A 16,571-nucleotide genomic window follows, 5' to 3' on the forward strand; every position below is an offset into this window, starting at 1 on the left:
AATAATGTAAAAATAAATATTTATTTAATTATTACATTTAATATATTTTATTTATTAACTAATATTAATTTAATTTTCTGAAAATTAGATATATCAAAATATTTTATTTAATAAATAATCTATATGCACTTTACACCACACTCTCCATTGTGCACACTAACATAAATAAGTACTTTATATTATATTTTTCATTGTGTATACTAATACAAACAAGTACTTTATATTTTATCTTATTTCCCCCTGCACTTTCATTGTGCACTAACCCTCCCTTAATATGTTTAGACAATTCAAAGTTCATTATTACTCTATTAAAACTAAACGAAAATGTTATATAAAACGAAGAGAGGTTAGCGGGCCTAGGAGACATTCGTTCTTCCCTGAGCCGGCTACGACGATCACTTAATGGGCCCCACAAATTTCTGCCGCGTGTCTGACCAACTCCAAACCACGAAGATATAAGAGACTGCTCTGAAACAAAATCACCTGCGCCTGGCCCCTTGAGAGTTTTGCATTTCTTCACATACACATACACTAGGAACTTCCTCAGAGGGTTGGGGGGTGAGGATTAATTTGCTTCTCGCAGCGTAAAAAATTTAAAAGAAAACCTAAATCGTGTTTTACGTAGTGTGCATCCCACCTTAACGCCAAATCTTAATCTTCATCTCCATTTGCAGTACTGTAAATTTCATTTTCTGACCCTAATCTTCTCATATTTGTGTTGTTTAGGGTTTCATCTTCTTTTTGTATTCAGGGTCTTATTCTTTGATCAGTTGTAGTTAGGTTTTTTGTTCTTCGGAGTTGGACTTTGGGGCTAGGTTTACCTGATCAGACTTTTTTTTTTTTTTTCCCTTATACATCTGCACTTCATTTATTTCTTTATTTGTAGAACCCGCGATCTGCTTCGGGTTTGATATTTTTGGCCCGTTTCCTGTCCTGCCAGAGGCTTCTGTAAAATAGGGTTTCTTAGGTGTTGAATTGGATAGGGATGGATAAAAGAAAGGTGGCAGTTCCCCTTGTTTGCCACGGACATTCGCGTCCAGTCGTCGATTTGTTCTACAGTCCAGTTACGCCTGACGGTTTTTTTCTCATCAGTGCAAGCAAAGGTAAGTGTTCTTCCGTCTTAATTGGAAAACCTCTGTATCTGCTATTTTAATGGCTGATGGAAGTAATAACTGGAGCCAGTTAGTTGTCTTCAACTATTTTAATCCCTATCTTTCTTTACGCGGACTTTTTTTTCACTCTTGTTACTTCTTCCGTTTCAAGAACGTTCCTGACTGAGAGGAAGACAATGTTTTCATAAACATTTAGAAGATAGTCTTTTAACAGTTATTATCACAAGTTTTTCACGAGGAACAAATTCTTAAGCTGAAACTGCAGCTAGTCTGTTAAGTTGTTACCTTCTTTCAATTTGAGCTTGGGAGAATTGAATCTTGACTATGATATTAATATAGCCTATACTAAGTTTTATGATCTGATTATCACATTGAACTAGTCAAAAAGCTCAGCTACATGGTTTTTCAACTATGTTCTGACACTTTTCTTTCTGCATTTTCAACTTCTTCATCAAGGGACTCCTGGGGTGACCTTGTTAGACATGCATCTTTTACATATACAATGTTGTATATGGTAACCATATGAATCTCCATGACAACTAATTCGTCCATTTCTTCTACGTCTTTCTGTCTTTTCTTAGTTTTCCACTGTCACCTCACATTTAGTCCAGGCATGTAGTTGATTATGATATGCTTCGCATTCCTGTAGCTGCATATTTAATTTGATAAATTTTGTGAGTGAATCAGATTCTAGCCCCATGTTGAGAAATGGAGAGAGTGGAGACTGGATTGGAACCTTTGAAGGGCACAAAGGTGCAGTCTGGAGTTGCTGCCTTGACACCAATGCCCTGCGTGCTGCATCAGGCTCTGCTGATTTTACAGCGTAAGCTATTCTATAATATCCCTTTTTTTTTTAAATTTAAAAGTGCGTGCCCATGCGCTACAAGTGGGGTTGCACACTTCATCCCGTTTAAGACTGTTGCTTGTGTTTTTCTGACTTCCAAAAGCTCATCCTTGAGCAGTCAATTTTTCGGTTGGTACGAAATACTCAAGAGTCTTACTGTGTGATAGGCAGTTGATTCACATTGGCCATGTCTGGTATTTGTTGCTATTGGGTATCTCATCCATCTTAGCCTAAACAATGAACACTGCTAAAAGAAATTGATCTTCAATTAAATAGAAGAATTTTTTTTCAAAGCAATCATTAAACATTGAAATACGTTTGGATATGCTCGGAGTAGCTCCATTTTCTACATAATATGGTACTTTAGTTGCTTGCACATCTTACATGCCATTATAGTTGTTATGTTTTCTAAGAGTTATTTTACTTTCCTTTTTATGCTTTTTTTTCTTCGTGGGTTTTGCTTCACGCATTACATTTTGACTGTTCAGATGATGCTCATGAAGTTAAGGGTAACTTAATGTGTTGTTTATTTTGGCATGCTGGCCTTCATGTTAGATGGTTTCAAGTTCAACATTGAATTAATTTTTCAATAACTTTCCCTGTTATTACTTCTTCTTATATGAAATTATATACATTGATGTCAATGTGCAAGATAGTTTTGTTTTCTATTCACATAAACTTAGCAATGTCAACTGTGAATGGTAGATTCAAGAATTCATGATCATACCATTAGAATGGTAGATTTTTATTTTTTATTTTTTATGAAGATGAATTTTTATTAAAAAGATAAAATTACGAAGGTGGAAGGAGCAAATCCCTTACAACAAGAGATTGCAGGAAAGCTCCCTCTTTGGCAAGCACATCTGCTGCCGAATTTGCAGATCTCGGAATGTGAGACCAAATACATGAAAAAGAAGATACAATATCCAAAATCTCTTGGAATATGTCCCAGTGCCTCCATGGGGGAGTAGTATTGCGCTTGCACCAACTAATCACCACCTTGGAATCCCCTTCAATGTGGATAGGCCCACTACATTTGTCTCTGAACACCTGTAGCCCATTAAGAAGGCCATGTAATTCGGCCGATGTTGAGTCGGAAGTGCCTAAAGGACCAACATAGAAAAAACAATGATTTCCAGATGAATCCGAAATGACGCCCCCAAAACCCCCAATCCCTGGATTGCCAAGAGAAGATCCATCAAAATTCAGTTTTAGGTAACCAGTTTCCGGGGGGGTCCATTCCTTAATAACTGGAATTTTGGTTCCAATGTGCATCCTCGCCAAATTGCTCCAGTTGTCTCGAATGCCGGTGCCCTTGAAAGAGGAGAAAGGCTTTTTTGTCAATAGCCTGGTGAATATTTGCCCTGTCACTCTATCAACAACTCTAGCCTCAGATTCGCTTTTAGCATCGAACCGCCTTCTATTCCGTTCGTTCCAAAGCTCCCATGGAACGAAACTAGCACATGCTGAGATAATCAATTTGCCGAGGCCAGGAAGGGGATATCCCAAGATCGACTTGCAGAAGCTTATCAGGTCAACAACAATACAAAACTGAATCTCCAACTTGTATAAAACAAAGGTCCACATGTTCCATGAGAACTGACACTGAAGAAGAGTATGACTGGCGGATTCATCTTCATTCTGGCAAAAAGGACATAGTGGATCTATAGATGGGTGACCTCTTATTCTGAGCACATCAGCCGTGAAAATTTTACTTTGACAAACACTTCACATGAAGAATTTTACCTTAGGGGGGGCACATAGTTTCCAAACGAAGTTGATATCATGCTCCCTTTGCGTCGGATTCCAACCATTGATGTATCCATATGCCGAAGCAACTGAGAATTTTCCGCTTTTGTCAGGCCACCAAATGAGCTTGTCTTCGTTGGAAGGCCTAATTCTGACATGATTCAAAGCATCTAAAAGGCTGCTGGCTTCCATGGCCTCCGTGTCTGATAAACCCCTTCGAGGGTGTAGGTTCACGCCCTCTCCCTCAAAAGCATCTGCAACTGAAATTTCCCTGTGAGTGGAGAGAAGGAAAAAAATGCTGAAAGAGTTCCGTAAATGTGCCTGCCCTGTCCTCCAGTCATCCCAGAAATTAAGAGATCTGCCATTTCCAACAAAGAATCTACAGGTTGATGAGAAGTTCTGAAGAAGCAAAAAAATAGTTTCCATATTGAGGATAGTCCTCTCCGATTTCCTCCAGACATCCACCATGACATATTCCAGCCCAACTTGTCCTGAACCATATCCTTCCAAAGATTGGAGGGATTAGTGTTGAACTTCCAAATCCATTTAAGCAGTAGGGTTTTGTTCATTTCTTTTGATTTCCGAATCCCTAATCCACCCAATCTCTTAGGTAGGCAGACTTCATCCCATTTGACCAAGTGATATTTGAAAGAGTCACTTGATCCTCTCCAGAGGAATCTTCTTTTCATTTTATCTATGGCTTTGCATACTGAGGATGGGCAAGGCATAAAAGATAAAGCATAGTTAGGAATGCCAGAAATACAAGACTGAAGGAGAATTAGTCTGCCTGCTTTACTAAGTAAACGCCCCTTCCAATTGGCTAACCGGGACTCAATCTTTTCAACCACTGGGATCCACAGACTTTGGGAGACACGCCCATGAAACAGAGGAAGACCAAGATACTTCGCTGGAAGCGTAGCCGTGGAGCATCCAAATAAACTTGCCATCTCTTCAAGGTTTTCTGGGCTCACATTAAAACCTATGAGAGAGGTCTTCCGCCAATTAACTTTCTGACTAGATGCAATTTCAAAGAGCCCTAATATTGCCTTTATCCTCCTAGTAGTATCCATATCACCGATGCCAAAAATAATGGTATCATCCGCATATTTCAAAATCGGTATATTAAAAGCCTGATGAGAACTGGTTGGGGAGAGCCATCCAAGGTCTACCGCTGAATAAAACATAGCTGAGAGAAATTCTGCTACTATGTTAAATAAAAGTGGAGATAGAGGGTCACCTTGTCTTATCCCCCTCGTACCTTTAAAATATCCGCATACCGAACCATTGAGGATCAAGGAGTAAGTTGCTGAGCTTCTTATCCAAAAACGCCATTTTTCTCCAAATCCCATTTTTTCCATTGTTTCATCAAGCAAAGTCCAATTAACTTGGCAAAAGCTTTTTCGAGATCGATCTTGAGGGCAATTCTCGGCTCCTGGTTACGATTAAAATGATCCATAAGCTCGTGTGCAGCCATTGTAGAGTCTAAAATTTCTCTCCCCTTGAGGAAAGCGCCCTGCCCTTTGTGGATGACGAGAGGAAGAAATACCTTCAAACGGTGTGCTAGGAGTCTTGTAATAATTTTGTATGCACTTGAAGCTAAATTGATAGGGCGGAAATCTTCTGGTTTTTTCACATTTGTTTTCTTTGGGACTAGAGTGATAAATGATGCATCGATGCTGCGGAATGTTATGCCATTTCTGAAAACCCCCCCGATCATAGCACTGATATCATCTTTAATCTTGGGCCAAAACTTTTTCAAAAAATCTCCATTAAATCCATCAGGACCCGGAGCTCTGTCGCTTTCCATGCCCAACACTGCCTGCTCAATTTCTTCAGACGGGAAAGGGGATTCAAGGAGTGAGGCAACTGTTGTGGAGATACAGGAGAAATTGATGTGCTGAAACCTCGGCCTGTTGGTACACTCCTCCGATTATAGACTTGTAAAAAACTTAACCAACTCGTTAGTAATTGAGGTCCGACATGACGTTACCTCATTGTTGATGCATAATGAGATAATTCGGTTGGATCTCCTTTTTGCCGAGGTAGTGGCATGAAATTTTTTTGTATTTGCATCTCCCTCCTTTAACCATCTAAACCTGGCACGTTGCTTCCATTGGATCTTCTCTCGATGCAAGATAATATTTAGCTTATTGTTTAAAGAGCTTCGGAGTGAGACCTCATCAGAATTTAAGTGCCTTTGTTCCTCCATCAGGTATAGTGCCTTAATTTGAGAGATAAGGGAGCCTTTCTCAGCTACCAGAGAAGCATGTCTACTATTGGCCCACTCTTTAATTTTTTCTTTTAAGAATCACAGCTTTAGAGGGAATGCCCACTCCCGTCTACCTAGGTTTGGCCCCACTTCCCACCAGTCATTGATAAGTTTTTCAAAAATTTCCTCCATTAACCAAGAATTTTCAAATCGGAAAGGCGAGGGTCCCCATTTTTCAAAAGTGGTAGTCAGCAGGATAGGCCAATGATCAGATCCCACCTTATTGAGGACTCTACCTGTGACGTTCTCAAACATCTGCATCTAGTCATGACAAGCCAAAAATCGGCCCAGTTTTGATAGAATGGGCTGCTATTGTCCATTAGACCACGTGTAGTTCTTTCCAGATAAGGGAATCTCGTCTAGCCCACACCCCCCAATGAAATCTGAGAAGCTTCGCATAGAGGCCGAAATTCGGATTGCCGGAGGCTTTTTCTAATGACAATATCTGATAGCATTGAAATCTCCTGCAAATATCCATGGGAGATTCCAATTCTTTTGAAGAGTATTAAGTTCCTCCCAAAAAGAATTCCGATCCCTGTATGTGGTCGGACTATATACTCCTCCCACGCACCAAAGTTTCCCGGTAGAGAGATCTCGAAATTGAATACCCAGTGAATACTGCTCCTTAATAATGTTAATAGAGTCAAAGAGAGCCGAGTCCCATGCTAAAAAAATACCTCCTGAGTGACCAATAGCATCCACGGCTGCCCACTTAATTAAGGGACACGACCAGAGTTCCTTTACGATGGCATCTGTCATCTCTTGGCACTTAGTTTCTTGGAGGATTACTATAGAAGCCTTGAATTGAGCGAGGAAGCTTGATATCATGCCGTGTTTTCGGGCGGCGCCAATGCCTCTGACATTCCAAGATAGCAGAATCATTTACTACCTCGGGTTTGTACTCTTGATGTGATTTTGTCTCCTGGTAGCTGACCTTGGTAGACAGCCCCCAATATGCTTGCCAACCTCATCATATTTTGCCATGTTTCTTCGTCATATTTATGACTTTCAACTTGGAGGGCCTTCACCACGCGAGCAGATCTATCATTTGGAATGGGAGATGGTTTAACCATGTTCTTTTTCTCAGTAAGTCTGTTAGATTCTCTCCTCTGTATGACGGTTTCCACTTGCCTTCTTCTTCTTCAATTTTTGGTCGGGATAGGTGGAGAGGCTGGGATGGAGGGTATTTCTGGAAATGAGTTGAAGAAGTTCAAATGCGCGGGCTCCATGTGAGAGTTCAGAGTTTGGGTGGAGTTATCAGCCTTTCTGTTCGTACAGAGTCAAAGTCCAAATTAGGCTTAGTTCCCGAGTGAGTATTTGGGTCCCCAGTTTGACGTATCTGTGAGGAGCTAGCTTCATGACTGAGATTAAATTCCTCCTTTTGATTTTCTGTATTCCAGAAATCACCATCCTGCATGTATCCACCAAGATCAAAATACTGTGTGTCAGGGCCATTAGGATGGTCTTTCTGGGGGGAGGGGCATTTCTGGAAGTGAGATTCAGGTGGCAAGTCCTTGATGAGTTCGGGAAAGGATGAGAAAAAAGAGGTAGAGAAAGTAGAGAGGATATTTCCGGAATTTTCAAATTCGGCCATAGCACTGTCGGTATTACAAGAAGAGTCGTAATCAGAGCTCTGCTCAGGAGAAGCAGGGACTGACAGACCCTGTGCACTCGAGGAGTGGGTAGGCTCGATTTCCTAGGCGAGATCTGGTTTCGGAATTTTTTCCTGGTTCATCAAATTTGAATTTGAAATTGGGGTGTGGTTTGTCATATTAGATATTTGAAAAATTTCGAATGGGGACCGATGGTTTGAATTTTGATTTGGGTTAGACTCTTTGTCTGAGGCGGGCTCAGATCTCGGGATGGAATTCTGCCTCGTTATACTCGATATTTGGGGCATTTTGAGACGTGAGTAGGAGGATTTTTTCTTTGGATTTCGTGCACGCCAGACTGGGTGCAATGCAGAGGACGCTACCCCCATTTTCTTTTTGGGAATTTGGGGCTGAGTTTAAAATATCTGGCTTTGGATTTAAGAGAACTGTCATATATCCCGTCTTCCTAGCTTGGGGAGCCGGATTTAAATTAAAAATCTCTGACGCACCGTCAGGGGTTCTCAAGATAGGGAGTCCTGGCACATATCCCATCTTCCCAGATGAGGGAGCTGGATTTAAATTAAAAAATTCTGACGTAAAGTCAGTGATTCTCGAGATAGGTGTAATCCCGGAGTAACTCCTTGCTGAACTATTGTTCGAGTTCAAATCTGAGTCAAGACTCGGAAGTGGGGACGACTCACCTGAGTGGGAAGGATTCGGACTCATGTCTCCTGAGTTGACTCGTCCAGGGCTCTGATAGGCTATGTCCGCCGGCGTGCTGCTTCTTTCTCGCGTCCGGCGATGTTCCGGTGGGCACAGTATGCAGAGGTCCCCGAAGGATACCTCTATCCACACGAATTTTCCCCCGAAACAGAGTTTCTGGAAACATGTCTCTCTCCAGCGGGAGTTTGGATCGATGAATGCCATCGCAACATCAAGCTCTGTTCCCTCCATTGTGGTGTCCGACCACTAGATGATCTTTCCGAATGTTGTAAAAATGTCGTTGAGAACCTCCGTTGTCCATAGCTCGATCGGAAGGCCTCGGATTGAGATCCATTGGCCAAGGGGCTTGCATATTGGAGTTTCTGTCCACTTCGATACATATAGCTCTTCTTCTTGGAGCCAGTTCCTGTTTTTCAGGATTTCTTCCATCTCCTCCGTCGATTGTGGAAGCACCAGCCATTTCCGCATCTCCATCCTCGCAACCATGGGCTGGGATCGAAAGGAATCACCGAACCAAGTCTTGAGATTGTCGCAATTCCATTTCCCAGAGGTCGATTCTACGATCAATCCGACACTGAGTTTCTGCTTTCCATTCTCGAAAATTCTGAGCGGTAAGGTTATGGTCGGGATTTGCTGCATCGTGCGGGAGATATTATGGGGAGGTGATATGAGAGACGGTGGTTGGGGGATTTGACTTTTCAGAATGGGTTTGGGAAACGGGGGGAAGTGTCGAGAGTCGTTCATGGGGGGGGGGGGAAGTATTTTGCCCATTGTCTGCTTGAGATATGTAGAATGTTTCTCTCCAATCTCCAGAATTACGGTTCACATCTCCTTCCAGCACTGGGTCTGTCTGAGAGTCTCTGGTAGGTATACCCGAGCCATTATGGTTAGCTCTCTTCTCTGTATCACCTTCAGCTCTTGGATTCCATTTTTTTGAATACAGAGAGGGAGAAAGAGATGTCTCCAATTCTGATTTCCCGAAGTCTTGGGTCATGGCCGGCAAGAGCGTCCTCTAGGCAGCAGGCGAAATCCAAGACTGCGGCCATGGAAATCGAAATAAACGAGCTTTTCCGACCGTTCCACAGCGTGATTCTCACCACCTTGGTATTTTGTCCCTGAGTTAGGGCCATTGTGATCGCATAGTCACTGTATCTCCATGTTGTGCCTCCCGACTTTCCGTTTTCTTTCCTTCTTGCTGATTTTCCTTTTGCTATACTCCAGGAGCCATCCTCCTCTGTCGCCCGCAATTTATCTCCGTTGTCTGCTCTCTATTGAGTCATTGTATGGGAAATTAACTCAGCGACTGCCTTGCCGAGAGAGAAAACGATTTTTCTCTTGTTCCCCTGCTGTTGATAGGATCTTCGTCCTAAGTGACGGTGGTTCCTCTTCGCGCTCCTTCGGTCGTCGCTCCTTCATTTTTCCTCCATTAATATTCGGCTCTGAAGTTTTCTAAAAATTCGGGATTGGCGACGAAGACAAAGAAAAACAAGATATTCTACTGAGCAGCTTTTGATGATCGGTTAGATTCAAGAATTCTTTTTTTTGGAGGTCAAATTTACTATGATCATATAATTAAAAAAATATTGCTATGTTCAGAAGTAGAGCTTCCCTTTAAAAGATGCATGCTCCAAATGTACTTCTGTAGATTACTTGAAAATAAGTAATTATTTAGTGTCTCAATGTGGATAATGAGGAAACTTGATATGGATTGTTGATGAAATGGAGAGATTTTTTTCTATTTTAAAAAAATAATGATTATGAATGGCCAGTGTTATTTGATGTATCAGTATGATTTATTTTCTCTGAGATCGGATCTGTAGATATCCACACCCATGAGACTTGAGTCATGATTGTAGATTAATAAACCCCATGTGGTCATTCAGATTGTTCTATACTATTTTTACAACACTTGTACTTGTGCATTTTCAAACTTCAAGTTAGTAGCTTGCCCTCCATGAAATACTAAAGGAAAGTGGAATCAAAACTTACTAATTTACTTGTACTCATGGCTTTATCTGGAACTAATTTTTTAGCTTACTAGCTGTAGACTGTGAAATAGAGGTTCATTGCATATGCATAACCTCAGGATAATGCTGAAGTAAGGTAGAATTTGCCTTCTTTTTGTTTCCCAACCATTGTGGCAACGACACTAAACCAAAATTTGATATATAAAATGGGATAAACATTTTTTTTATTTGTTTCTGGAACAAAAATAGCTACTGACCACCTACTTCTGTAAATAGTAGTGAACCGTGTGCGACTATGTAAACTTCATAAATCGTCTCCTAAAGCATCATGATAGCTCTTCCTTAGAGATACTCTATTCTTTCTCTCTTTTTTCCCCCAATCATCTGAGAGATATTAAAGGGACAATGTTTGGATGTTTTGCTTCAAGTATGATTTTGGGTTAGGAAGAAATTGAGATTTTGGCCTCCACAAAGATTCTCCTTTGGTCTCCTCTGAAGGATTTTAAAATTTTGGAATCTTACTTGCTAAAATTCCTGTATAGAAAAAAAAATCCTATGTCAAGCTCAAATTTTTAGTATTTTAAATTATTTCTAGGCATTTTTTACAAGCCTCTACTTTCATACTTATATTTCAAAATCTGCATCAGGCGTTAGACTGTAATAGAACAGTACAACATAGGTATTTTATTGTGAATCAGACATCTTATAACCAGGTTTTTTTTGGTTAATTGCCCTGATATTTTGGTGATAGAAAGTTCAGCATTACTCAGTTTAGTAAGTGTTGTGGGTGCTGCTTTATTTTTGACTGGTGATGAGTTCTTATTCAGAAGCAGGTCATGATTAATCTGCCTAGTATGTGTTGTGGGTGCTGTTTTATTTTCAAATGGTGATGTGTTTGTATTCAAAAGCAGTTCATGATTACTCAGACTAGTTTGTGATGTGGGTGCTACTTTATTTTTGAATAGCGATGAGTTCTCATTTTAAAGCAGCAAGAATACAAGAGGATATATAAACTAAATGGGGGTAAAAACAGAGGGACCAACAGTGCTGCGATATAGTTGTAGGAAAAGATCTGTTAAATGATGTATAAGTCGTTGGCTGCAAATGAATATATTCTAGTTACCTCTGCTAGATAAACCGCCATTGAAAGAACTGTAGATAATGACGGTTATGTCTTTATAGTTCTGACTCTGAATGTTTAGGTGCTTTTGCTTTATTATCATAGTCATACTACTAGAGCATGTCGGAAAAAAAAAAAACTACTTTTACATGTCTCATGATTATCCCATTACTTTTGGAAGTTTCAGAAGTTTTCTTTCTATGGTAGTGAGTTGACCATATTTTCTGCAACAATTAGACAGTGATTGTTTGTTGTAATCAAGTCATGGATCTAGATGCTTCATTTCAGGAAAATTTGGGATGCTTTAAGTGGGGATGAGTTACATTCATTTGAGCACAAGCATATAGTTCGGGCATGTGCCTTTTCAGAGGTACATAAATTTGTCTTTTATTCCGTGATTTTTTTCCTCTTGGCTGTGGAATATGGATCATTGTTTCTTCTTCTTTATGTTTTATGCTTTTGTTTTAATCATATTGTGGTTAATTCTAAATATCTTTCACTTATTTGTTTTATGGGCACATGTGCGAGGGACTGTCCCACTTTTCACTAGCTCTGTCATTCGTAAAAACTGGCATTCATTTGTCTTCTTCAGAGAGCACAATCCAACCCCCCATATGTAGTTTGGTCCCCTCTCCCCTCTTCTCTCGACCGTTGGCTAAAGGCAAACTGGGCTAGAGTGGCATAGTTATCTTGGTCCTGGGGCATTGGGAAGTTATTTGAAACCAGAATGGAATGATAAAGCTAGCATTTTCAGTACCCGCTGATCAATGTGGCTCAGCAAGCTCAAAACCATTAGAAATCCTAACTGGAATATGAAGCGGTTCTCAGCCTCAGTGATCTGAAAAAGGGGATTCTCTGCCCTCTTCTAGAGTAAAACATATCTTTGATCAAATTACAACAAATAGCTCTAGTGTGCTGGTTGTTTGGCAGCACAACTTGAGGACTGCCAACATTGTATCTGATGCTCTTGCAAAGGAAGGCCTGTTTCATAGTTTATTATTGGAGGAGGATTCTCTCCCACCTCCTTTTGAGAGTGTAGGTTTTACCTCTCTCGTTTGCTGTATTATTCACTATTAAATCTAATGGAGTTCCCATAAGTCTAAAAAAGAAGTCATCACATGTAAAAGAGTACTCTCTGTTTGTTTGAATCAAAAGTTTCCTATTACAGAATTGTCTCAATCAAGAATCATGGCTAATCTTTTGAATCTATCATTTATTGCAATTTGTGGTATACAATTTTCCCCAGTGATTCCTTGAGTTGTGCGCTCAGGAAAAGATCTGATGCATTGTTTATTTGAGCTTTTGACTGTAAATACAGTCGTGACTTCCTTTTCACATTTTGGTTCGTTCTGTAATAGGTTTTATTTTGCTATCAACTTTTTTTGTTCTAGTGTTGTTACATGGTTTCATGTTCAAATTGAGATGCAACTCTGCTGTTTAAAAAAATATTAGTGTCATTTTTATTGGCCTTTGGTCCAGAATACTGCTGCTTATGCTAGAATTTTTGCATGTTTTCATTTTTTTTATTTTTGGTACAGGACACACACCTCTTGCTCACTGGGGGAATTGAGAAGATCCTTCGGATTTTTGATTTGAATCATCCTGATGCACCTCCAAGGGAAGTTGATAAATCGCCTGGTTCAATTAGAACTGTGGCATGGCTTCATAGTGACCAAACTATCCTAAGCTCATGTACTGATATGGGTGGTGTGAGGTATGCAACTGTGAATATTTGTTCCATCTGTTTTCCTTATATATTGTTTTCAGCACTTTGCATCTGTGGTTACAGAAGAACTTTTCAATTGCACATTAACAACTATTTTAGTGAGCAACATTGCCCTGTAACATTTTTTTCAAGACATGGATAGTTAACAACCTTTGTTTTTCATTTAATAAAGTTCAAAAGGTAATTTTGCTCACTGCAAAGCTCATGCAAGAAGCTCTGTGCTTGGTGTTTTTTTTTTTGAGAAGAGTTGTAAATGTATTCAAAAGAAAAAATACAAACCTAAAGACTAAAAAGACATTTCTTCCACAACAAGATGTTGGAGGGTAACGCCTTTTTTAGCTTGAACATCGGCTAAATGATTAGCGGATATTGGAACATGTTTCCAAGTACATAATAAAACAGAAGTTAAATTACAAATTTCATAAAAAATCTTCCAATGACGCCAAGGAGGTTTTGATGGCTTGGAGCACCAGTTTATAATGACTTGAGAATCCCCTTCAATCAAGAGAGCACCGTCCGTTTTTTGTTTGAAGAGCTTCAGCCCGTTGAGCAAGCCATGTAATTCCGCACAAGTAGAGTCTGACACTCCAATTGGACCCGCATAATCTGTGCTTGGTGTTTCAAAATGTTTCTGGTCATTTTTACCTAATATTTATAAGTGAAATGCCTTCCAAAGTGCCGATAAAGGAAAACAGAGGAATGATGCATGAAATGTCATTTATTAGAGTGAAAATTTTCACTGTTCACGTAGTCCACAAAATGTGTCTAAAAAATACTTGGTGGCTTGGCAAAATGGGGCACAAGATATTCCCTGAATACCTGGTGGCTTGGTGAAATGTTTGTATTTCATTTGTTCAACCTATGTAAGCAGGATTTCCTGGCCTTTTTGTTCATGCTAAAGCCATTTGAGTGTTGAGGACTTCATGAAAACTATGAGAATTAAAGATGTAACTAAAAATGGCACAAAAAGTCTCTTGACATGTATTTTAGGTTTTCTTTTATGGAAGCATTCTGAGATAAAGTCATGGGCTCCTGTTTGTTTTCCCAAGTTATGGAGCTCTGCATTCATGATTCTTGTTGTATTAAGTCTGTCAGGCCTGGCATGGTTGAACCTCAGCTTTAGTTTCTATCTTTTAATTTTTATGGGGAACTTTGCAGGTTATGGGATTTAAGAAATGGTAAAATTGTTCAAACCCTTGAAACTAAAGCTCCGGTAACGAGTGCAGAAGTGAGTCAAGATGGACGTTATATCACAACATGTGATGGATCTTCTGTGAAGTTCTGGGATGCCAATCAGTTAGTTTTTTTCTTTTTTTGGTTTTACTGTCATTATATGATCAAGTTTGTTTTGGCTAATTTCACTGTCTGATCTTTTTCCAGTATCATCATTGTCGTTAAACATAATTTACTTGTTTTAGTTTTGGGCTGGTCAAGAGCTACAATATGCCATGCCTTGTGGAGTCAGCTTCTCTGGAACCAAAACTAGGGAACAAATTTGTTGCTGGAGGAGAAGACATGTGGATAAGGCTTTTTGATTTTCATACTGGAGAAGAGATTGGTGAGTACTTTTAATCTGGGAGGTTCTGATGGTTCAGAGAGCGGGTGAATTAATCTGAGCTTGTTTGGTTGCATGAATTAATTATCTGTACTTGGTTGCAGCATGTAACAAAGGTCACCATGGCCCAGTGCATTGTGTACGTTTCTCACCAGGTGGTGAATCTTATGCATCCGGTTCGGAGGATGGAACCATCAGAATTTGGCAGACCGGTCCTACTTCGCATGAGGATACTGAGGCATTTTCAGTGAATGGTTCATCTGGCAAAGTGAAGGTAACCGTTGATGATGTGGCACAAAAAATCGAGGGCTTTCAGATTACTGGAAAAGATGCGCAAAGTGATGAGAAGGAAGGTGGTGAAAATAGAGATGCCTGAAGCAATTGGATGCGTTTGTGTTATGTAAACATGGGACAGGCCCACTCCTATCTTTTCATCACTGTTTTGGGAATAAACGGATTTAGTTTTGTACAAGTTCTGATCCCATCAAATCAATGTATGAACATGGTTTTCATCCTTGGCGTCAGCTGTCGGAATGCTGCACTTTGGTGAACGTCTTCTGAATTCATATGACCTCATGGGATTTGGGTATTTTTTAATTGCCATGAAAATGTATTATTTGGCTTTTTTTTTCTGCAACCAGTTGAACCAGTTTCTAAAAAGAGATTTTGCCCAAGCTTAACAAGGATGGTGCTCGGTTGTATTTTGTTTGTATACGAAGAAGAGATTATCCTTTACGTCTTTCAAGGATGGGGAGTGCTCGCACAGGTCAGTATCCCAATTTTATTTTTTTTATAGTCGAAGTCGTCTTTTCTTATATATTTGTTTAAGTTGTGGTTTTTAAAATCTGTTTCGAGTTTGGTTGCTTTTTTAAAGCTTTTGTGGGAGATCGCCGATTACAAACTTATGGAAACTGACGTTAACGTAACAGGTGATCGTAATGGAGTTCTGGCGTGGCTTATGAAAACCTTTGTTGCCCACAATTGGGAGTAATTCATAAATAATAGAAACGCCTAAAATGTGTAATTCTTGATTGTCTTTCTTTTCTCTGTTTGGTGAAAGAATTGAAGAAGAAAATGATTAAGAAGGATAGAAAATGGAAGAAAAGAAGAAGATAGAGAGAGGAAGAAGACTGCGTTGAAGAGCAGTCAGGTTAGGGTGTCAATTCCACCCCTAACTCTCTTTATTAACCCACTTAAGTCATTACAATATAAAAAGTGTAAAGTGCGCCTACTATACCTTAATTACAGCTATAAAAACAGCAAGAGAAACTGATGAAAATCACATAATGGACTTGTTTAATTTATCCCATTCCAACTGTAGACAACACACCCAGTGAGTTACTAAAATACCTTTGAACTACTTCAACATTTGGGTCTGGGGATTTTTCAGCTGGTTGGTTGTTATAAATATGAATCTGCATCAGCAACAGTGGTTTCTCATGCCTTCAAAGACAAAAATCTGAATAATGCTTTCTCCAGTCTGAAGGTCCACATGGAAAATTAAGCACAAAAAGACAGGCTTTTGCTCCTTATTAATTTTAGTATTTGAGAAATAAATTGCCTCATATTGTTATAGTAATGTATCTTTGGAGGGGAAAGCTCATCTTCAGTATCAAATTTTCTTCATCTTGAATTATCACTAGTTATCAAAATATATCAGTCAATATATGTACTGAGAGCAAGTTGAATTAGGGTCAAATTCCCATTTTGAAGTTCACTTGAAAGATTATTTACCTCAGGTCTTCTTTTCAGATTAAAAAGAAGATGAACTATCTAAGGCCTCTGAAGCCACAACATTTGTGCACCATTGATCTGTTGAAAAATTATACTGAAAAGTTGCAGGTACTAACCTTGTTCAACATTTAAGTCTTACCAGTTCCAGAAAGTTCAAAAATGACTCCCACTATATTACGT

The 16,571-nt window shown here is 39.6% G+C and overlaps 1 protein-coding gene across 1 annotated transcript; it reads left to right on the plus strand.

The window, feature by feature from the left end:
* The first annotated feature begins 499 nt into the window (after positions 1-499).
* Positions 500-15,501, plus strand: LOC137946434 (uncharacterized). The gene is made up of 7 exons (XM_068792717.1): positions 500-1,103; positions 1,800-1,935; positions 11,665-11,746; positions 12,915-13,090; positions 14,261-14,398; positions 14,521-14,660; positions 14,762-15,501. Exons 1-7 carry the CDS (start codon positions 986-988, stop codon positions 15,031-15,033), a joined length of 1,062 nt encoding a protein of 353 aa, XP_068648818.1. The 5' UTR covers positions 500-985; the 3' UTR covers positions 15,034-15,501.
* Positions 15,502-16,571: the final 1,070 nt, after the last annotated feature.

This window comes from Aristolochia californica, unplaced genomic scaffold, assembly GCF_029961685.1.
Source record: "Aristolochia californica isolate CCGP_79_NKW_82.1479 unplaced genomic scaffold, dmAriCali1.0.hap1 SCAF_12, whole genome shotgun sequence".
NCBI classification, from domain to species: domain Eukaryota; kingdom Viridiplantae; phylum Streptophyta; class Magnoliopsida; order Piperales; family Aristolochiaceae; genus Aristolochia; species Aristolochia californica.